At 44.0% G+C, this 23,474-nt stretch overlaps 1 protein-coding gene across 1 annotated transcript; it reads left to right on the top strand.

Moving 5' to 3' along the window:
* Positions 1-2,670: 2,670 nt before the first annotated feature.
* LOC108041374 (protein CBFA2T3) lies at positions 2,671-21,863 on the top strand. The gene is made up of 6 exons (XM_017119289.1): positions 2,671-3,100; positions 13,633-13,889; positions 17,632-18,964; positions 19,767-19,946; positions 20,008-20,133; positions 20,633-21,863. The coding sequence occupies exons 1-6, from the start codon at positions 3,098-3,100 to the stop codon at positions 20,996-20,998; spliced, it is 2,265 nt and encodes a 754-aa protein (XP_016974778.1). The 5' UTR covers positions 2,671-3,097; the 3' UTR covers positions 20,999-21,863.
* The last annotated feature ends 1,611 nt before the right edge of the window (positions 21,864-23,474 follow it).

Below are 23,474 nucleotides of genomic sequence, written 5' to 3' on the forward strand. Positions count from 1 at the left end.
TCTGCCGGCACTCAGTTGCCGATTCCCATATCTGGCCACTCCCAGTCAGTAAACTCTGCCACCCCCCCGAAAAAGTGGCACAAACCCAGAGACACCCAAACAAACAGCTTCATTTTGACCTGCTGGCCTAGAGGACGCATCAAGTGGGTGGTAGTGGGTGGTAGTGGGTGGTAGTGGGTGTTAAGGGGGTGGGTTGGAGGGTTGACTCTGATTTTGTTTGCTGCTGAATTGGCGCTGAGCAAACAACTTCCTTATCGCTGCGATACACGCTGCCTTTTGCCAGATAAACACAAGTGACAAGTGACGCATGTGCAGCAGCAACAGCAACAGCAACAGCAGCAGCAGCAGCAGCAACAGCAACAGCAACAGCAACAGCAACAGCAACAGCAACAGCAACAGCAGCAGCAGCATCAGCAGTTACGGCAGCAACAACATGTCGTTCGATGTTTAAAATAAAAATTAATAATTCAATTATGCGTCAACAGCGTTCCGTTGTTTGTTTTCACCCCTCCTATGTTTTTCTTTTTTTTTGCGACTGGCCATTTGGAAGCGGACTTTTGGTCCGGTCTGGTCGCAGCTGTTGCCTGCCGATGTATGCCACTCCAAATTGCCGTGATTTCATTCAATTTGTCGCAGCTGCAGCAGCAACTGCAGCAACAGCAACAAATGTTGCCACTTGCCAGCCAGCGCGGCCCAAAATTGTTTTCGTTTGCTACGTTTCATGAGAATATTCTGCTCTTCTCTCTCGTTTCCATTCGCCAGTGCGAAATGCGCATAAAAAAATGCTGTGTCCAACGCCCACAAGGCGGCCAAAACCACCCGGACCAACCCAAAAAACCCCCACCCAATTCCAGCCCAATTCCAACCCAATCCCCCCAGAAATCCCAGACGAGGACGACGACGTCAGGCTGGTGTGCCAATGCACAATTGTTGTTTGTATGAGAAAATCTCGCCTAATGGCGTTTTACATTATTTGCCGCCTGATGCTGCTCTTCCGACGACGACGACGACGACGACGACTTCGCTGCCATGGCCAACTGCTACCAAGTGGCAGTAGTAAAAGAAGCGGCCTTCCACCCACAGCCCACCCATCGACCACCCCCTCCCCTTGGATTTCCCAGGCTCGGAGTGCCAAATATTCCCTCTCTGTCGCTCCACGTTCAAGTTTTGTGTGGGTTGCTTGGGTTTTCGGTTGTGGCAAGTTTTCCCCATGGAAAGTGGGGGGAAAGAGCGGGGCATTCTGCGGCTGCTGGACAAGATGAATGGCCACTTATTGGCCAAAAGCGGGTTTTGTTTAAATTGTGGTGGTCAATTTGTAGGAATGTATTGAAACGTCTTCGCAGGCGTAGATTGATGAAGCCACCAGATGGCGGGATGATATGCATGGCCGATGTGATAGATATGTCAATCGGTGGCTAATTACTATTGTGATGGTGCGGGAAATGGGAGTGACTGGATTTGGATACTATGTGGGAGTCCTTAGTGACGTATTTACTATTTGTAGTGGTGAGGAAATTCTAAGAAATGTTGGGTTAAGGTATACAAGGATTTCTTGATAAAATTGTCTTAAAGATGAGGTATATATATACAACTTATGAAGTGAGCCAGGATTATCTTATGTTATTTGTGGCCCATCAATTTATTAAATGAGATTTTAATCAAGTTTTGTTTTATTTCGTTTTTCTGAATTTAATTTGAAAATTTAAACAAAGTTATGTTTGTCATTATTATGATGTCAATACAAGTTTAAATGCTAATAATAATTGATATTTCAAGGACCCATGTTTAGTACTTAAATAGCTACCGAAAAATTCAAAAAACTGTTATCAGTATGTCATTATTATATTATTTCCCTTCAATACAAATATGTCTTACAAAACGACATCTTCTACGCAGCTGATTATCTTTTACATGTGTAGGACCCCTATAATTTGGTATAATCCCTGGGAAAACGCAGAAGATAGCAGACAAATGTGTTCTGTTACTCCACAAGTTTAATTGCTCTCGAGACTGATCTCTTAAACCCCTAGTTATCCGGCCATTTCCAATTGGAGATCCCGCATGGAATCGAACCGAACTAAATCGCTTCTAATTTGCTAGCTCATTTCGATGGCCTGAGCTTGAGTCCTCCCCGGGGGTGGACCAAAAACGGGGCGGGGGTGGACCAAAAAAACAGTCTGTGGGGTGGACTTGAGCATTTGACATGGTGTGAACACGCGCATAAGGTCCTTTTTGCAGAAGGGGGATTCCCCCGAGGCAGCACACTAAGTGTGACTGTGAGTGTGTGTGCACAATTGGTTGGCAATTTATTTAAATATCGGCTCACAGTTGGGAACGCAATGCCAACTGGAATGCCAAGGCAGTGAAATAAATGTGAAACAGCAACACGGCCAAAGAGAAACAGAGACGAGAAAGAAACAAGCTGCTGCCGAAAAGGAATTTTTCAGCTGCCGTTTGAAGGAAAGAAAAGGAAAGGAAGGGAAAGGAGGAGGAGGGTCGGCAGCAGCTGATGTTAATAGCCCAGCGGGTCTGGCAGTTGTTGTCGTTGTTGCCCTCGAGCGGACAGGGGAGCGGTCTGGTCGGAACAGCTGTTCCATCTGCAACGGCGCAGGCGCCTCGAGTCGAAGCCGTCGGATTGCCGACCTTCGACTGACGAACGGAATGCCGAGCGGAGCGGTCGAACATGTGCTACCTGGGCGCTACTACAACACTGCTCTCACAAACAAAACGAACTTTCGACTGGTCGGACGTCCCTCAGTTTGAATCGCATTCGCATTCGGACTCAACTTCCGCGTGTTCTCGTGCAACGCATCCAGCGCGCCATTCAAAATACGCGAACGAACCGAAAGATACTTTCGCATCCATTCAGTTTTAGATTGAGATTCAGATTCAGTCGCTTGGCATTGCTCCGAGATGCCGGTTCGCGTTTCGCGCTGCCGCCTGCTTTACAATGATTCGATGGTGAATAATGCACTCGCGATGTGTTAAATCAACGAAATATATATTCAATAGCAAATAAAACAGTCGGAAATTTTGAAGCAAAAACAAACTCCATCTACGTATCATCAGAATCTAAATACCACAGAGATCTGCCAAAATGGTGAGTCCATGCAAATTGTATCTCGACATGGGCCATGGCCAACACATGTTGATTGTGGCCAGCTGTCTGGTGCCACTCAAAGTGTCTTTGGCCTTATATACACATATATCGTAGAGATGTCTGCGATGGCTGGTAGCATCTGTTTTTTATATGCTCAAACTCAAACAAATTCGCCGGGCACAATTGCAGATACAAATTCGTTTGTCAAGTGCTCGAATAATAGTTTAAGACGGAATATACAGACACACAGGCGGTGGGAAATGGTTGTGGAAAATCTCGTTTGCTTTGTCAGTTTCACGTGCGAAATTATAAATTATTTGCCTTCTTTTTGCCGCTTTTATTTCACCCGGAACTCCCCTTCCCCTCCCCCGGAAGCAACATCCAGTGGGTTTTTGGTCCATGACTTTGGCCGCCGTCTGTTTCTGATGGCCTTGTGCGCCCGCGTTCCCAACAGAAACAGAACTTCCAACTGCAAATAATTGCAGCTGGCTGCCATGTGTCGCTGCCTCTGGTGTTTTGCTGCTATTTCCACCGTCTGTCGATTCCATCTGCCATCGTCGTATATCAGCAGTGGTCGCAGCACCACCGAACTTTGCCTCGCCAACAGCCTCCAACGGAATTGGGAAATCAGGAAAACCCTCGGCCAAAACAGACCAGGCCAGATGGGCCTTTTTCCAGCCCAAAACTTTATGGCCGATGGTAAACTTTTGAGTGCCGGCAGGGCTAATTGATTGCCCTATCAGCTTAATCAGTCCTTTGAGTGCTAAAGTCAGTTTACCAGTTATAGACTTTGAATTATAATATATTTAAATGTATTTATATACATCACATTAAATCAAAAATATTAAATGTTACCAAAATAATAACATTTTAATATTGATATAATATAAAATGTATGTAATATTCGGTTAACAGAAACAGAGGTTTCCTATATAGTTACAATAATAATTCTTGACCTGACATAAAATGATTGATCGATAATGATTCAGAAAATAATGACATGATGCGTTTTTATAGGATATTAAGTGCTCTGAATTTAAGTAATATAATCCATATGCAAATAGGAATGACAAAAATATTAAATATAATCACAAAGATCAAAGCTAAATGAGCTTAGCTAAAATTTTCTGAGATAAAAATGGGACAAGATAAAATTAAAATAAAAATAAATTATATTACCTGAGACTTAAACAAATTGATTATGAATTTGTCTATTATTAAAGTTGAAAAGGTAAAAACTATAAGCAATTTTACCTGAGATTAAAAGACTTATTGACGACTATTAGAGTCATTACACCTTAGTAGTCAATAAACCCACAATTATCAGCCACAGATCACTGCCTTTGCATCTTGATCATTAGTCAAATTACTCCCCATATTAAGGAGCTTATTGGCGATCCGAATTATGTGTGCTTTAGCTGCCAATACCACAATTATCGGCTAGGGATCGCTGGGTTCTGGGGATCTCTGGATGGCGACTTGTGACTCAGCCTGGAAATCACCTGGCCGATCTGGCCTTGGCTTGGCAGCTGTTGCAATTGATGATCAAATGTGGAAAGAACGAAACCCGGGATGGAAAGAGCGGGATGGAGAGAGCGGGATGCGAACAAGTGTGAGGCCAGCTGCCTTTTGGCCTTATTGTCTTTTTGGCCTTTTTGCCTGGCCGTTGTTATTGTTATTGTTATTGGCACTGCGGTTGCTATTCCATCTCGACCATCTCGCCGCCGTCCGTCTCCTTTTCTCAGCGCCGCTGTCATTGGCATGACACCTGCATAAACATTTTAACAGCTTGTAGGCTCAGGCGCGGTCTGTTTTGTGTTTTTCCATTTTTTTTCCGCTGCTCATTAAACAATACAGTGCCACCGCAAAAAAGGCGAAAACGTCGCAGGAGAGTGTGCCCTAATTTAGGGTTGGACTAATTGATACCCATGATCACTGTGACATTAAGGCCTAAACGCAGGGGATAATTCAATAATCTTTATGGGTGGCTATTTAAAAGGCAAAGGGGAGATATTAACCATAAAAGCTGCATTTACTATCTTGAAAAATATGTAACGATAGGCCTTTAACTTTGGTGATTCAAAATGGTTATTATTTTGGCAGCAAAAAATGTAGAATAAATATTAATAACTAGAAAAGAAAGTCTTGTTAAATACTTATTATACAAAATATAATTTAGCTGTTTTATTTGTTTAACAACATTGGTTTTGTTATTGATTTAAACGAGTTTCTTCTTTTATTTAGATCGTAACATTTTGATTATAGAATTGGACACTTCAAACTTTTTAATTTCTTTTACAGTTTTATTTAAACAATGTATTTAATATTTTGACATAAGTCTTTTTCCACCTAATCCCTCATAAAAGGTTATACTTTAATGTATTTAAGCCACCTAATCGCCAACATTTGGAACGCCTGCAACCAAACTAGACAGCTTAATTGAGTCTAGCAAATAGATCCGATATTTTAGTCGGGCCTGCAATCCAATTAGTGTCAGCAATTTAATTCTGTTTTGGCCGCTGGGCAACTCAGCTGGCCGGTTCTTGTCTAATCGGTAATCAGCGGGCAATCAGGCATTCAACAAAGTTCTATTAAATAATGCAATGCCTTTGGGGGCAGGAGACTCCACTCGGCGGCCAATTGCATATGGTGATTGAATTTAAAATGGACAGCGGCGAAAAAAGGGCAAAGTTATTAGCGTAATAGTCGGTGGGCAAACAAAACACACACACAGAGAAGCAGGTGAAAATGCACATGACAAGTGCAGCTGTTGGCATCAAATTAGTCCCCTTCTGGCCACATGTGCCGCGTTTTATCCCTGTTAGCCAAATACCGCCATGCCCGAGCCAGCGGCAATCCATCAAGGGCTCAATCAATCATTAGTCGTGCAAACTTCGGGCGAGGGAAAACCCAAAACAAACAGAAAAAACTTTGGATTTTCACACCTTTTGCAATTAAGATGCCGCCTAGACGACATTGACTAATGAGACGCCATTTTGTTTGCGGCCTGGCACAGCTGAGCCAACAGACAACATGGCGACCGGAAATAAGTCAATTTGCTTATTAGACTGACAGGGAATGAAAACAGAACAGAACCGAGCTGAAAACCCTGCTCAAAGCTCAAACGCAAACATTGCAAACCGAACGAACGAAATGGATGGTATTGTGGGGGCCAAAAAGAGAATGAAAAAAAAAACCAGAAAGAGAAAAAGAAAAGCCAAAAAATCGCGAAAATGTCACACACAGAACAGCAACTAACGGCTCCAATGGAAAAACGGGGCCTGGCTGCATACGCTTAATCGAAAAAGTCAAAAACAAAATTCGGTGTCGCTCTCGTCCTGTTTTCCCAGCTTTCCTACTCCTAGTTCTTCTGCTCGCCTGGCTGCCTCTTCCTCTTTTTCCTCGTTTTTCCGCTCCGCTATTGTGGCTTTTCCACTTCCAGCCAGCGAAATTGTTGGCGCTGCAAGTGGCAGCTTATTAAAAAGACGTGGGCCACAGCGAAGCACAGAATGTTTTGGGGGCAAGCAAAAATGTCATAGGAAAAGCCAGCTCACACAAGCGATTTTTTTTTGCGCAGAAACAATAGAGAAAATAATAAAGCGGTGTAGCCAGTGGCAGGAATATATTTATTTAGTAGGGGAAACTTTATTGAATAAGTTTTGATTCGGGTATATACTTTCCCCCCAAACATATACCCCTATTTTGGTAAATTCTTAGTTCTCATTCCAAGCTGTAAACTATTTTAATCCATTGACCTTTCGGTTTCCTCAACTCGTTATATTTTGGGATGTCACATGTTAAAAATCAGCTATTGAGGCACTGTTATTTAAATTTGGCATTTATTTAGGTAAGCTCGATATATTTTTGTTATAATATATAAATTTTTTAATATTTAGATTACTATAAGTGCTAACGGAGAAATAGAGTTAAAACTTATTAAGACCTTCAGTTTCACAGTTATGAATTTATTAATTTGTTTTAAATCTTATATTTGGAGTTATTTTGCTTATATTATAATAAATAAACATGTGCCAGGTTTTCGCTTTACTTTAAATTGAAAAGCATCATTTGTAAAAGATAATTTGTAACAAATACTGTAATACAATTTAAAAAGGTTCCTTATGTACTTATGTTGTATTAATAATTAAAGATTTCCTTGTGCTTCACAATTGTTATTGTTATTAAATCTGGTGAACTTCCATGGCACCTTCCCTTCCCCCAAATAACCCTAACCTAACTGCAAACACTTTTCCGTGTCGCAATATATTTCAATGTCTTAACCATTAACCTTAGTCCACCCACAAAACAGCACCCATCCGTAGTGGCAGCTGCACTCCTTGCCCCAAAGTCCTCTTATGTTTTAAACATTTTGCCGGGACGGGACAAAAAACTGTGTCCACGAGTGCCGCATGTCCAGTACAATCGCAGAATCGCAGACGCCATTCGCTGGCAAGCTACCAAAATGTCCGAGGTCCGCCCCTCACCCCTCACCCCCCTCCCCGCCCCAGCCGGCATTTGAATTGGATTTGCCAGGCGGTACAATATATAGCTGCTCAGCCCTAAATCTCCAGCCTCAAACTTGGCTGACCTTGTCCCGCACACACAGTCTCCTGCGCTCTTAAACAAGAAGGAAAGGGGCGTTGGATAAAAACGACAAACGAAGCAGCTGGCACAGCTGGCGCAATATTTCTTGCGCCAGATGAAACGCAGATGATGCCGCAGGAAAAGCAGCAGCAACAGCAACACAGTCCGCCAAGTGGCAGCAAGAGCAGCAGCAGCACTCCCTCCTTGTAAGTTGTCAGGACACAGTTGTTTGAGCTGCCGCCTCGAGTGTCTGCAACAGATTTGTGCCAAAAAAATAGAATAGAGGAGAAGGAGGAGGAGGAATTGCTGCTGCTGCAGGGGCATGTGTTGCTCGTTCGAACGAGAGCAACATTCATCGATTTGGGCACTTGCCCGGCAGCTCAGAGTGTAGAGCCCAGCCATGATATAACCTGCTAATGGCCAGGGAAAAGAGACGATCCTATTAGACCGCACAGGTGCATCGCTCGGGCCATCAAGAACACCTGCTGTCATTCGCAATTTTTAATTGAAAACGGCAGCGGTGGCTGTTGCTGTCTAGAGCAGGCTTTTTGCCCAAAAGACATCAACGTCGACACGTGCCAACATGTGTTGCCAGTTGCTAGTGTTGCTGTTGCTGTTGTTGCTGTTGCTGCCGTTGCTGTTGCTGCTGGCAGACAAGTTGGCAAAAACTTGAATGGCGTCACGTGCTGCAAGGCTGGCAGAACGATTTTCCAATCAGAGGAGAACAAGCGCCGCCAGCCGTGGCAGCTGGGAAATCTTCAATTGCAACACACGTTGGAAAATTGCATCCCGGCAGCAACAGCAACATCAGCGGCAGCAGCAGCAACATCGGCAGCTGGCGGCCATCAGCTGCTGTTGCTGGCATAATTGGGATGCCTAAATACGTTTTGTGGGCAACATGTGGCAGCCAAATGTTCTCCGTTCTCCATTTCCCATTCCCCATTCCACATTCCCCTTTTTCGACTGCCCCAGAAACCCTCTGCATAAAGCAGTTCGTATCGGAAATAAAACAGACCATAAAGCCGATTAAGCGCGACACTTGTTCAACTGTTTTTCCCCGTAGTTGCTGATGTTGCTGCCCTGTGACAAGCCATTATCTTATTATGCCCCACACAGGCTGCAAATGAAGGGTGAATAAAGGGGCGGGCATCGGTGGCAGGGGGCGTGGTTGGGCAGGAATACTCGCACGTGCGGCCAAGTAGTGCAAAAATGTTGATGTTGCTGTTGCCCCGCTTCCTGTTGCTCGTTGTCTGTTCGGCGAGTGTGTGTGTGTGTGTGTGTGTGTCTGATGTGTAATTTAAAATGACGCCAATGCTGCGGCACGTTGCCAACAGACACACAGACATACAGAAACAGACACTCTGGCAGACTGAGAGGCGCTTAGCAAATAGTTGACGAGGGTTGCCGCTGAAGTTCGGCCACTGACTCAGCCAATTATGTATTTTATTGCAGTTTAATGAGCGTGAATTAAAGGGTAAGGGTTTTAAATTGATTTTTTTTTGTAGTGGCTGAATCAGAAGGGGATTAAGATTGCAATTTCATTAGCCAATCTATAAAAAGGGAATCTTAAAGGAATTAAGTCAAATGTTTTTATCCAACACACTAGGGAACATTATTTATAATGGTTTTTGGTTTCCTTAATTTAAAATCTACGAAAAAAGAAACAAAATGTCTACATTATTTAATACATTTTTTATCAATAAAATATATGTATGTAACATTTTATGATCAACAGACCAAAAAATAAATGCTTTAGAACAATAATAATAACGACTCAAAATTCAACCTTTTATTACTTCAAACTAATCAAAAATCACAGTACAAAATAAAAATTGTGTTGCACTTAGAACTATTAAAAGTTAACTCCTGAAAATTAAAAGCTTAAAGAATTTTGAAATCCAAATAAATACTAGTTACATTTTAATTGCAATGATATTTCTTTTTCACTGGAAAATCCAACAAATCGATTTTTATGCCCCTGGCAAATGCTTAGTAATCACTTTGGCACATTTCTCACATCTCATTTAAAAACCATAATGTTTCGAATGGCTATAATTGTAGTCGCTCAGTGTGTAATTAACCCCTGAATGCCAGACGGTCCCCTTTCAGCCCCTTTGGCGGTTTCAATGCTAATTAACCAGACCCCGGGAACTCTTCACACTGCCTTTAATTTCACGAGAACTCTTCACACAACCCATCTTTTCGCCAGCGCCAGCATACATTTGTAGGTTCATGTGTAATGAAGCAGCTGACGCAGCAAGTTGCAAAAAAGTTTTTAACTGTGAAACGATGTTGCTGTTGCACAGGTGTCGTCGCCAGTAATCCCTCCCAGCAGCGGGAAAACGGGCGCCACTTGCGCATAATGACGCACAATGCGGCGTCCGCAATACAAAGTGCCCCGGAGTCCACTGAGTCCTGCGAGTCCTGCGAGTCCTGTGAGTCCCAGGTTCGAGGTTCGAGGTCCGAGGTCCAGTTGGTTGTCATTCGCACACACGGCCATATGTGATGAGGAAGGGGTAAGGGGTACGGGGGGGCGGGGTAAGTGGTAGGAAAATGGGCAGCTTACGGGGAAAGCACATGCAGCTGTGCTGTGATTTTCCAACCTCCACTACTCATCCACCCACCTCGTTCTCGGCCGGCCTTCAACCCACCCCCCTTTCACACCCCATTTTCCACATCCTTTGTTGTTGTTATTTCAGTTGGCGCGCCTTTTCGTTAACCACTTCTCGTCCTTTTTATCCTGCACCATTTGTGTGTCTCTCTCTGTGTGTGTGTGGGTGTGTTTTTGTTAGCAAAAGGGATAAAAGTATAAAATGCTTTGGTGTCCAGCACATGGCTCTTTGGGCCACGCCCCTGCCAGAGCACCCGCCTCCGCCCCCAAAAGAAATTAAATGAATGTCGTTTAAAATTGGTCCTTTCTTTTTTATGATTTCTGCCAGCCTAATTGAAAATTATGCAGTGAAAATGTATTTTGCCGTTGCCATTCATTTGTCAAATCACCGAGCATGGGCTGCTAATAGTTGCTATTGGAGTGTGAGCTGAGCAGATTCGATTTTGGGAATAAAATTTCTTATCAAATGTTAGAAGCCCAACATTTGAATGACTTTTTGTTTTTGACCATTGTGAATATTAGTAAAATCATTGTTAAATTCTGTTAATGATTTAGAAATGTTAGACACAATTTGAAGTATATATTTAAATGCCAACAAATAGTTTTCCCATGTACTTATTTTTTCTGTTTTGATTAGGATGTTTACGTAACTTCTTTTAAGTATAGATTGAAACCTTTTTAATACAAACAAAAAGTTTATCACAACATTTATTTGGGCTTCCTAATATAGCAAATAACAATAATCATAGGAAACCTAAAGGCCATTCAATAATGGCGCATAATAAAATTTCATTTTGGAAAACTATATTTAAGTAATAAGAATATATTCAAATTAAAATTTGTTACTTTCTCTTTAGGCTTTAGATACTAGTGTTAATAGTCTGAACTTGCTTAATTATTTAGACGAATTAAATAAAAATACTGATCAAATGTTTTAAACCGCACCATTGATGAGTTCTTCGAGTAAATCAGTAATTGAGGCTTCTATCCCACTGTGCTGCCTCCGTTTAAATAATTACTTTTCCTCTTGGCAATTTCGCCGGCAGCCGTCGCAGCCTCACAGCCTCTTCCCCTTCCCCTTCCTCTTTCCCCCTCACCCTTCCCCCTGCGGATCCTGCCGCTTCAGCTCCAGCTTCAGCTGGCCCAAGTTTTGTGGGAAAAACTTCTGCGGGCGACATTTTCCATTTTGCTGCGATGGAAGCTTGTGAGGCTCCCGGCTCTTTGAAGTGCTTGCCTTACACAGGATGGAAAATTGGGGATTGGGATCGGGAGAGGGGGAGTGGGAGGCGGATGAGGGGCAGGGCATTTGGGGGGCGCCTTCTGGCGACGACAGGCGACAGCTGCTTGAGCGACAACGACACGACTGCTCCTGACATTTGATTCATTCGTCATAGCCAGGGCCAAAGGCGGCAGCTGCTGGCTATTAAGTGAGTCAGAGCCACCACCCCCCATCCACCTTCCCACCTTCCCTCCCACCTTGCCACCCACTTCCCAATTAAGCTCACCTGCCGCCTTTCACAAACACTTGTTGTTGTTTGCCCCCGCCACCCACTCACGCATGTTGTGTGTCTCTTTTTTTCTCTGTTTTTTTTGCCAACTCTGGAAAGACCTCGCCGCCAAACACTTGTCAAGTGTTCCGCCAACTGGGGGATAGCACAAGATCGAATTGTCTGGCATAAAAAACAAGAGGGCAAACATGAAAAAAGGGGCTGGGTCATAGTCATTAGTAGTCGCACCCCGCACCCCGCAACCCGCAACCCCCGCACTTTGGCAAAAACGGCAGCTGCCGGCGTGTCAAGTGTTTGTTTTTAATAGAATTTCATTTGCGGCATTTCTGTGTGTAATTTCGCTCTGATGCCAAACAGCTGCTCTTCCCCCCTTTCCCTCCCCCCTTCCTGGTTTAGAAGGGGGGCAGGAGGGGTTTCGATGCCCCCACTCGATTGTAAATATTGCCAGGCGCGACGATTGACTTTAAACAATTGCTCTAAACATTTCTTGCACCTCGGCGCAAAATAAAAACGGCCAGCAGAGATAGATCGAAAACATGAATGAAAATGAACAGGTTTACAGGGACTAACCCCCACACTCCTCCCCTATTTTTCCGCTTTTCCTTCGTGTTTTACTTGTTTCCTCCGCCCCCCCTCCCCCTCTTGTTTACGCAGAGGCATGGCAAGCTGCACAAACTCCCACAGTCCGCAAAGGTATTTACATATTTTAGTGATAAAAATCAACACAGAAATGTTTCCCCTCATGCGAGCTGGACATGAACAAGTTTCAGATGTGGGGTGTGGAAAGATGGGTGGTGGTGAGTGGGTGGTGGTTGGCAAGTGGGTTACCGGAACTCCAGGGAGCCGGGGGAAATGGGTCGCAATGATTGGTAAACAGGAAGTGCAGTTGCCGAGTCAATTAGCGATCTCTTGGTCTCGTCTCGACTTTTCCCCCCCTCCCTTTTCGAGATTTCCCAATGGAAATTCATTTAGTTGGGCCTCTCGAATTAAAAGTTCTTCCACTCAATTACGGAACAGGTGGCTACGGCGTGTGGACTGTTGGCAGCTGTCGGTATTCTTTGGCTGAGAATTGTTTTTAGCCTCTGCTATTTTTGGGGGGAAGAGAAATATCTCAAGAATATTTAGAAATTTAAAAGAATGTATGTTAATTGATGAACAAGAGACAATTTACAAAGGTCATTTAAATCTTATATGTAATATAGAATCTATTAGCTGTATTTTGATAAGGTAAATGTGCTGAGAAAATTGCATTCAGTTTAAGCCACCTTTAAAATATAAGATCAATGAACTCAGAAGAACATAAAAAAATGTCCATGCTTAGATAAAATCTTTAATGCCAATTATGAGCAGCAAAACTACCTCATTTTAAGGGCTTTTAACAATTTCACATAAAACTAAATGAATGCAGCTGGTTTATTATTGAAGGCAAAGTGCATATTTAAAATTTATGCACTTTAAGCTCTTAAAAATGAAAGCAATTTGGCCAAATTAAAGCGGCAGCTGTTCTTTCCTCTCGAAGCGAACAAAGGCCCAAGGTCTTCGCCTTTGACTGGTGAATTTCAGTGCGGGTGCGCCCAATTTGCATGTCAGACAGCCATTTAATCAAATTGAAATCAAATAAGTTGAAAACATAATGTGAGAACTTTGTCACTTGATGTTTTCGTCTATCGCTGGGAAACGCTGGGAACCTGTGCAGTCTGCCGGGGAAATTAGCCGGGCATGGTTGGCCCTCCCCCATTTTCATTTTTCCATTTCCCTATTTCCCCCATTTCCCCCCTGCTTAACAACCACTAACCGATTGTCTTTGCCCGTTTCCCGACTATTTCCAGATGGCGCTCGATGGCAAGGCGATAATTAAGGAGGAGATTACCGACAAGGACGCCTACGACGCGGCGGCAGCGGCTGCGGCGGCGGTGGCAGCGGGGGCAGCCTTGGCGGCGGCCACCGCAGCAGCTGTCCAGGGGCAGGTGCCGTCCGCGTCATCGTCGGCGGCGGGATCAGCGTCGGCGGCAGCCGCGGCAGTCAACAACAACACAACAGCGGCGGCGGCCACAGCGGCAGCAATTAGTCGCCGGCTTAAAGGTGAGTGGAGCATACTTCAAGGTGCATGCACTGCGAGAAATCGGGGGAGATCGGAAATTATGATTTGAAAAATATTGAATATATCACAGAGAGTTCAAATTCGAAATATATATTAAAAAATATTCACTTTTAAGACCCCAAATGCTTAATTGCCACTCACGAGAGAGTCATCTGTGTTTTGCCAATGGAATCCAATATGAATCATATTTTCAAACACATTAATTATTGTTTATAATTAGCTTTTTAAATAGATAGAAAAATGTAGGCAGCATGTCAATTTAAATACAATTAATTTATTTATTATTGATTTCATTTGATTTTATGATTTTATATTAGAGATGTAGAGTTTTGAAGTGGATTACTGCAGTTTTTTATCTAAACTTACCCTTCACCGTTTTTAGGAATATTAATAATTTGTTTGTGAATTATGGTAACAAAAAGTTAAGCTGTTAAAGATTAAAGCTGCGTGCCTAATGTTCAAATATTAGACAGAAAGCATACAAAATGAATTGATATAAAGGTAAATACATATTATGCTTAGATAATGGAACCGAAAATAAATTGTATAAATCATAGTCATGGCAGTTTGTCTACTTTATTATGGAACTTTGAGAGAATGTTCAAAATCTCTTCTATATTTTTCGTTGTGTACTTGATGGTGTGAAATCCAGCAGCTGGACGTATTCCACCACCTCTTTAAAATGTTTATATCCAGAGGAATTCGGACCTAGATCCCATCTCAAACTCTGCTGTGGTGCTTCAACTGGAACTCCACATCAGAGCATAGGAAATTCGCTACTTTTTAAATGGTTTTTCCGAGCCGAGACCACAGGCCACAGTCAGAAACTTCACGAATTTGCGAATGAAAAAGGCCAAAAGCATTTTGCTAGTTTTCCCCCGAAACCATCCCCCCCCACAGACAAAAAGAGGAAAAAACAGAAACCGCTGCTGGCATTGTTCCCAGCATCAGAAGCCCGCACGCAGACGAGTATTTTGTGTTGCCTGCTTTTGGGCGCCTGGAGAGGAGAGCAGGGGTGGCGAAAAGGGGATCATTGCGGCTTTGATTGCTGGGAAATCTGCTACCTGCGCCAGTTCCCAGGCAAATGATGTGTGTGGCCCCAGCATTTAAGTCGCTTGAATTTCTTTCCTTTCACCAGCAATTATCATTTTCCGGGCACTCCCGCAGCTTCCCCCTGTGAAATTGCCCCACCCCCTTTTCCGATGATAATCAGAAGCAGTGCATGATGAATATTTGCCAAAATGATTGTTTTCCCAAATGACTATGCCAGCAACAGCAATGACAGCAGCAGCAGCAATAGCAACAACAAACTAAACTTGCCAACGTTTCGTTTTGTGCGCTCGACTGCAATCTATGGGACGCAGCTGTGCAAATTCTGTTGCCCACATAGACACACACACACACACACACACACTGGCACTCAGAGGAGACACACACACACACTCACACAGAAACAGATGCAGGCAGGGACCACGCTGCGTATACGTAACCTTAAATCGATGCCAACGCTGGAGGGAGCAGCTCATGATGCTGGCAAATGTTGGCCCAGCAGTTGAATCGCCTCCCTGCCTCCGCCCAAACATTATGTTTTAGAAAATATGTGAATTGTCAACACAAAATTTTCGTAAATAGTTTTTCGGTTTTGCGTGGGTTTTCTTGGTAGCAGCTGCTGCCTGGACAGCAACTTTGGGTCAGCAGTTGAGGTTTTCCCACAACAGGACCAAACGAAACCTAACCAAACCAAACCAAACGAAACCAAACCGAACCAAAACAAACCAAAACTTTTAAGCCCGGTCAAGTGCAATATTTTACAATTGTACAGCAGCCGAGAAAAAGGGCAAAGGGTTGTGGATGTGGATGTGGATGTGGCAATGCCGGCCAATTAAGCCTGCAAAAAGGGGCCGTGGCACTGGGGAGCGGCATGTGATCCATCATTGTCTATGTTTGGCGTTTGATAAGAGCCGCCGACTCGGTTGACTGATGCCTCCGACCATCCGTGTGTCCCCCATTCTGGTTGGGAGTGGATGTGGGAGTCGGAGTGGGAGTGGGTGGTTGTGTGGCCCTTCGATTGGCATGGCGGTGGCGTGCCTGAATGGCTGTGAAAACACAGCCAGTTGCAGCTGTATCCACAATCATTATCACAAAAGCAAACTGTGCAGCAGCAGCCGCACAGCAGCAACAGTAGCAGCAGCAACAGCAACAGCAGCAACAGCAGCAACAGCAGCAACAGCAGCAGCAGCGGCAACATCAACTGACTGCCATTCCCATCGTCCTTGTCGTCATCATCATCGTCCTCATCATCATGGTCATCAGCAACATTCGCCACCCAGAGTGTCTGTCAGCCAGCAACCCCACCACCCCACCACCCCACCACCCATCCTCCCACCCACCAACCCACACCCATAAACAATTTCCATTAGCTTGTGCAAACAAAGTTTGTGTGTGTTTGGTCGTCGCAGGCGACAAATGTGTCCTAAGCCCTTTCATTTTGTTCCATTAACGATGCAAAAACTCTGAAAGACGAAAATGGAAACATTTTAGAAGTTCCTTTTAACCAAAGTCCTACGGTTATTGAAGACTTGTTGCTTGGAACCCTTATTACTTTAAGTAAGATGTTAGACAACAAAGGTTCGAATTTTTAAAGATTCTTTCGAAAGTCAAAGAACATCTTCTTAAAAAAGCATCTTCTTTTCAAAAGCAATAGTCAGATATTTTTATACACTCTTCAGTATAAAGTTTTCCTATTATGAGAAAAATAGAAATGTAGGTGTTTATGGAATATATCCAGCTTTTAGAGTTAACCTTAAATATTAAACAGTGATTTACTACCCAGCGAATAATAACATTAAAATAGTAAACATCAGTTGTTATTAATTTATTAATACAAATATAACTCATATTAGTCACCATTGAAATTGGTATTGCAGCCACTTTCAAAGACCACAGCATACGATTATGTTTCAAAATGCCAATGGCAATGAAAAAAGAACCCTTTCGAGTTATTCATACCAACTCAGTTTCCCAAATTTGGTCGCCTGACAAAGAGTTTCCCAGCAGCTTCTCCGTCCAGCTGCGCACTGCGGATTTGCGTTAAGCTTTTCATTTTTGAGCTACAGCATCGCTCTACGAGGATCATGGATATGGATGCGATGGGACAGCACGTACCGCAATGTGTTGCATCCACCCACGGAGCATCCTTCAACCCCTCATCCCAAATCCCTCCAACAACAACCACATCCTCATCCAGTTTCCACCACCCATGTTGCAAACCCACCCAAGCCTTGCAATTAGTGCGTTATGTGGTGCTTGATTTGCTTGCCTGACTGGGCCCAAACCACACGGCACCGCACTTCGGTAGGGCCAAAAATGTTTGCTAATTTATTTCCCATGTTCAAACAAATTTGTTAATGCCGGCAGTTGGTCGTGCTGTAGTGTCTAGTATGTAGTATGTAGTGTACTGTGTGTAGTGTATGTAGTTACCCGGCCAGATCTGTGGGACAAGTGCTGTAGCTTGTTGTGGTTAGGTGGCATATATATTTCCGTTCCGTTCCGATCCCGCACCCGCCCCCTCTCCCTCGGTTTCTGCTAATGCATTTGTAATGCGCCTGGGCTGCACATCCTGTCCTGGTCTCGAACTTGGACTCGGACTTGTTTCCCTTGCTCCTGGCCAAACATGCAACTAACAATTCCTCTTTCCTCTTTTCCCCTCAACAGCCAACAGTTGCAGCAGCAGCGGCGGGGACAAGAGCTCCTCCTCCTCCTCGAGCAGCAAGGACAGCAGCCACACATCCAGCAGTCGGTGCGAAAGGGACAGGGAGAGGGAGCGGGAGCGGGAGCGGGACAGGCTATGCCGCACTCCGCCGGACTCTCCGCCGGACAGTTCGCGCAGTCTGGCCCCCCGCTCGCCCCACTCCCCGCTGCAGTTGCACCAGCGGCCGCAGCGCAACGCCAGCGTCTCGCCGGTGGTCAATGGATCGTCCGGCGGCGGAGGAGGAGTGGGCTCCTCGGGCACCTCGCCCACGCCCACTCCGGGCGGTCAGCAGCATGCCGCCTCCCTGGCCGCTGCCGCAGCCGCCGCCGCTGCCGCCGCCCATGTGGAACAGGCGCGTCTGGTGGCCAAGATGCGCAAGTTCCTGGGCGCCCTGGTACAGTTCTCCCAGGAACTGGGACAGCCGGAGGTCAGCGAGCGGGTGCGCGCCCTGGTGCTCTCCCTCTGCTGCGGCAGCATTTCCGTGGAGGAGTTCCGGCTGGCCCTGCAGGAGGCCATCAACCTGCCCCTGCGTCCCTATGTGGTGCCGCTGCTGAAGAACAGCATTGCGCTGGTGCAGCGGGAGGTGCTGGCCTTGGCCCGGGCCACCAACCAGTCCGCCCTGCAGTATGTGACCAACAACGAGCAGGCGGTGATGGAGTTTGCCCCGCACGGAGTGGCCAGTGCCGAGTTCGGGGACATATTCATCCAGCTGGAGGCGCCCACTTCCAATGGCGGCAGTGGGGTCTTCAAGCGCCTCTCCTCCGATTCCATGATGGAGCACGGCGGGCACAATGGCCTGCAGGAGTGGAGTGAGTACATGGCGAGTGGGGGAGCTGGCTATCCACCGCCGCCCAGCAAACGGTTGACCCTGCATCCCGCCCACTCGGTGGTGGCCTACGGGGACTATGGAGTTTCATCCGCGGAGGGATTGCCCTCGGCAGCGGCCTTCATGCAAAGGGACGAACGGGATCTGAGGATGAGCGAGGCGCAGGCCAGGCACGCTGCTCCGCCACCAAGAGCTGGAAACCCCAACCCGAACCCCAATGCCAATCCAAATGCAGCTGCCCCTGGAGCACCGGGATCGGGGGGCGAGGAGGAGTGGAAGAACATTCACACCATGCTCAACTGCATCTCCGCGATGGTGGACAAGACGAAGCGGGCCATCACGATCCTCCAGCAGCGGGGCATCGAGCCGCAGCATCCCAACAGTGGTCAGGAGGTCACGCCGGCGGCCATGGCGGAACTGCGTCGCCAGACGGAGGAGAAGGTCGCCGAGTTCAAGCGAAACGCCGAGGATGCCGTCACACAGGTGAGGGGTTGCTCTAATTTAGACGAAGAACCTGTTCGAATTGCAATACTTTACGGGGCTTTTAAGGATTTCGTTACCGAATTAGACCGATAAAAAATAGCCATAGAAACCAAATTATTGCTAAATTAATTTTAAAATATTTAGTTTTGAAACTCGTTGATATCGAAAATTAAACTACAACCTTAGTTATTATTTACCTTAAAACTTAAACTTGCCATAGGTACCGACCTGAATTTGTAAAAAGAAAACAAAAATAAAATTGAATAATAAGTAAATAAAAGGTCATAAGGTAAAACCACTTTGTGGATATAATTTTATTTAATTAGAAAAAAATCAACTTAAATTATTGTTTGTTGATCGACATCCTGAAAAATAATGGCCAAATGGTGGAGTGACATACCTCGTTGAATTCATTATAAAATTTTCAATTGATTGGCATTCACAGCCAAAAATTGAATTTCCGCAAAAGTCTCTAATGAAAAAAAATAAAATATTCGAAAAGTGATGGGTATTGAAAGTTTAGCTCGTCAGATGCACAAAGTTTGTGCTGAAGCTCTGGGAATTATTTGTGCCAAGTTACAACTATATCCTATAGCTTTCGTGTAAAATGTGCGGGCATATAACCAATATTGTTGAACGAAAAGATTTTCATTATAAAATTAACAAGATTACTTTAAGATTATTCAAATAAATGTCCTTAGTTAGACTTCAAGATTTAAAAGGATTGTTAAGGAGTTTCATAACAAAAACAAAACCCCTGTATTTAATTAAATTTAATTTTGTTCTGCATTTTGGTATCCAGGTTAAGCGCCAAGCTGTCATCGAAATCCAGAGGGCAGTGGTGGCAGCCGAAACGCGGGCAGCGGAGATTATGACCCAGGAACGCTTGCGCATGGAAAAGTTCTTCATGGAGATGAGTCGCCATTCCAGCGGAGAACGGGATCTGGACAACAAGTCGCCTTCAATGCCCAGTTCTCAGAATGTAAGTTTTTCTAAAACAATTATGTGATTAACATTTTTTAATTATTTTTCCCCACTTTTAGGGCAGCAATCTGCAACAGCAGTGCTGGAATTGCGGTCGCAAGGCCACGGAAACCTGCTCCGGTTGCAACATGGCCCGCTATTGCAGCGCTTCATGCCAGTACAGGGATTGGGATAGTCACCATCAGGTGGGTTTTCTAAATTAAATTAGTTATTTTTAATAAATAGATAGGTACTTAAGAAAAAGCACTATATAAATTAAAAATGTTCCTTGCTTTAAATCGATTTTTTAGTTAAATACTTTATATGTCAATTGAAATTTAAATGTTATAAAAAAGTACGTCTATTTAAAAATCAACAAAATAACTGTATATAACATTTTATAAATGTAAAGTCCGGATATAATTTCAAACTATACATAAAGAACAAAATAAGTTTTTGAAAGAAGCTATCGACTAAAATACTTTAAAATAGTTACTTTCAACATATACTTGTATATATTTTTTTTAATTGTTGTACCATAAAATTTATTTAAGATCATAATCTATAAGTTTTTAATATAACTTAAAAGTTTCAATTTAAATATTTTTAAACTCTTTTAAAAGCTAAGAATTGGGTTAGATTTATCCTTGATATTTTCTGTTATGTATGAAATTTGTAATTAAATTTTCCCCCATTTCCTTGCAGGTGTGCGGCAATTCCCGGGCCAGTGAGCTGAGCGCCAAGCACCTGCACTCGGCCAGCACTCTGCGCAGTGCGATGGCCACCAGGTCGCCACCCACGCCCAACTCCGCGGCTCATCTGCAGGCGGCGGCAGCGGCTGCGGCTGCTGCTGCGGGCGCCCGTGAGGCGGTGGGCGCTGCCAGTGGCGGCGGTCCGGTGGGAGGTCCTGTGGCAGGAGTAGCAGGAGTCGGCGGAGGGGCAGGAGGCGGCGGACCCTCTGGACCAGGGGGCGGTGGAGGAGGCGGAGGGGGTGGCGGAGGCGCCTCGGCTGCCGCTGTGGCCGCTGCCACACCAGGTGCTTTGGTGGCCAACGGGTTGGGCTCCAAATGACGCATTCGCATGATGAAACCCAAGAAGAAGTACTTGTGCTAGTCAAATTAAAAAGGGGGTGAACCACTAAAAACCATATACACACTTACAATTATGCAGCTAATATAGAGTTATCCAAAAACCAAAAAACGAGTAATGTCAGCATCGTCATTTAAAGACACAAGAAACTAGATGATGCTTAACATCCAAAAACGCATAAATAGATACAGATTAATGTGCATTTTCACTAGAGTTTATACATTTCAATGTTTCAAGCAGAAAATCATTAACGAACGGGTTGAAGGGTAAGAATCAAAAGGAATACATTTCTTAGAGAAATTAAAGAAAAGAAAAATGTTTTTGCAACTTAAATTACTCAAAGAAATACTTTTTAACGAATTTATCCTTCAATTTCCAACCTGTGACTTAATAAATGTACGAAAATTCCATTTTACCATCAGCACTTTCACAAACAGAAAACATAAAATGCATTAATATTATTAACAATATGTGCACACTATTAAAGATTTCATAAGCAAGTAAACTCATTAAAAAAGCAACACTTGATAAACAGTAAAATTCTGTAAGTAAGCAACCCAAAGCGAGTAAAAACAAAAAACTGAACATAGTAGATTTTATTAATACAATACAGTATATTACTACGGATATGATTATGAGTATGATTATGATTATGATTATGATTATGGCTAATTTATTGAATGAGTTTAATTTATTGATTAGTATTTATTGTATTCTATAAACTAAAACGTAAATGTACTTTTATCATAAACAAATACCAAGTAAATGTTACACCTACAAAACCAAGGCTGCAAGGCTACGACAAATGAAAAACCCAAGAAATAAAGTGTTTTAAACCAAACGAAAATCCGTTGCGATTCCTAAATACGAATTAGAAAATAACAATTCGATTGGCAGCCTAAAAGAAGGCCATGAAAAGCGCATTAGTGTGGGTCTGGTTGTGCCAGTGTGCGAGTGTGCGAGTGAGTGTGCTACAAAACCACAAACTACTGTGATGAAATTTCAATTATCGTCACTCAGCTGTGTGCCCCGTGTGTCGGTGTGAGTATCTGTGTGTGTGTGTGTGTGTGCCCAGGGTGAGTATCTGTATCTGTGTGTGTGTGCGCTCCTTTTGCGGCTGTGTGCATGTATGGCACACCTGCTGCTGTCGCATTGCAAGCGAGCAAGTAAAAGCTCGTTAGTCCATGCCCCCTATCTCCTTTTGCGCCCCCAAGGACACCCACAACATTTGTTGCACACGCACACACATGGCTTGCGGCACACCCACACCCACACACACCCACACTCAAACACCAATACCAACACACGGAGAGACAGCTTGCCTTAACTTTGCCTTTGTCTAGATGCTGTGCGCTTTTTTGCAACCCTTCAGCCAACAACAATGATGATGATGGTGGCATTTGCTACCTGAGTGATTTCCTAAAGCTACAGCTATACCCCCTTCCCCTCCCCCTCACCACTTCCACTTCCGGTTGTGAGTGAGATGGCTGCACATTCAAATGGCTGCACGTCCAGCTTCCAGCTTGCACATGCTGCCTTTCCCATCTCCCCGGGGAATCCCCCCTCCCCCTCCCCCTCCATCACCACTAGACCACTCGATTACCCCTTTGTGCCGGCTAGCCTTTCGTTAGCTTCTATTTAACATGCAGTTATCGTTTGTTATCGCCAGCAGCCACAAGCCAAACTCCCACAGAAAGCAGCTTGTCAACAGGGAAACAGGGATCCATTTGAAGAGGGATGACAGCCTGGACGAAGTTTGGATGCCCTGCAAATCCCTCATTTGGATAAATTCGAGTAAGGATCTTGAGTCTGGTTGCTAGCAGATACTCTTGATATTTTTTAAAGGACTATGTATATGAGTTCATGAATTAGGTGCTTAATAAATCCATAAAGCATTTGATAAGGAAAGAGCAGAACTAGTAGGTTTTATTGAATTCTACAAGATATGTCTAAAGATAAATGGAATAATAAACTTCAATTCATTAATTAAAATTATGGTTAATTAAAGAGTAGTTATTTAATTGCTTATTTCTTGTTTCTTTTAGCTATATATAGATAGTCATTACTTGTATACACAACATTTATTAAAGAGCTAAATATTCTTTTGATCTTACTTAACGAATTATAGTAAAGTACCTAATTTAGTATAATTTTGTCATCGATAAATCCACATAAAGGTTGAGATTCCTGCAACACCCCCAATTAACATTACCAAATTCCATTCCGCCGGATAGAGTTATGTTTATTTCCCACCCCCCACCGAGAGCCCATTCCCCCCCTGTATATTGTTTTCCAGCTCCAATCGATGCCAATGCATTAACATTAAAACTTGGGCGCTGAAATTTTAATTAAAATGTGACAGGCAACTAGCGCACAATGAGCCCGCTCGCCGGATATCTTGGCCTGGCCCTCTTGTGTGTGCGTCTGGCATAAAAATATTCAGCATAAGTGGCGGCCA

This window comes from Drosophila rhopaloa, unplaced genomic scaffold (genome assembly GCF_018152115.1).
Source record: "Drosophila rhopaloa isolate 14029-0021.01 unplaced genomic scaffold, ASM1815211v1 contig_115, whole genome shotgun sequence".
Lineage (NCBI taxonomy): Eukaryota > Metazoa > Arthropoda > Insecta > Diptera > Drosophilidae > Drosophila > Drosophila rhopaloa.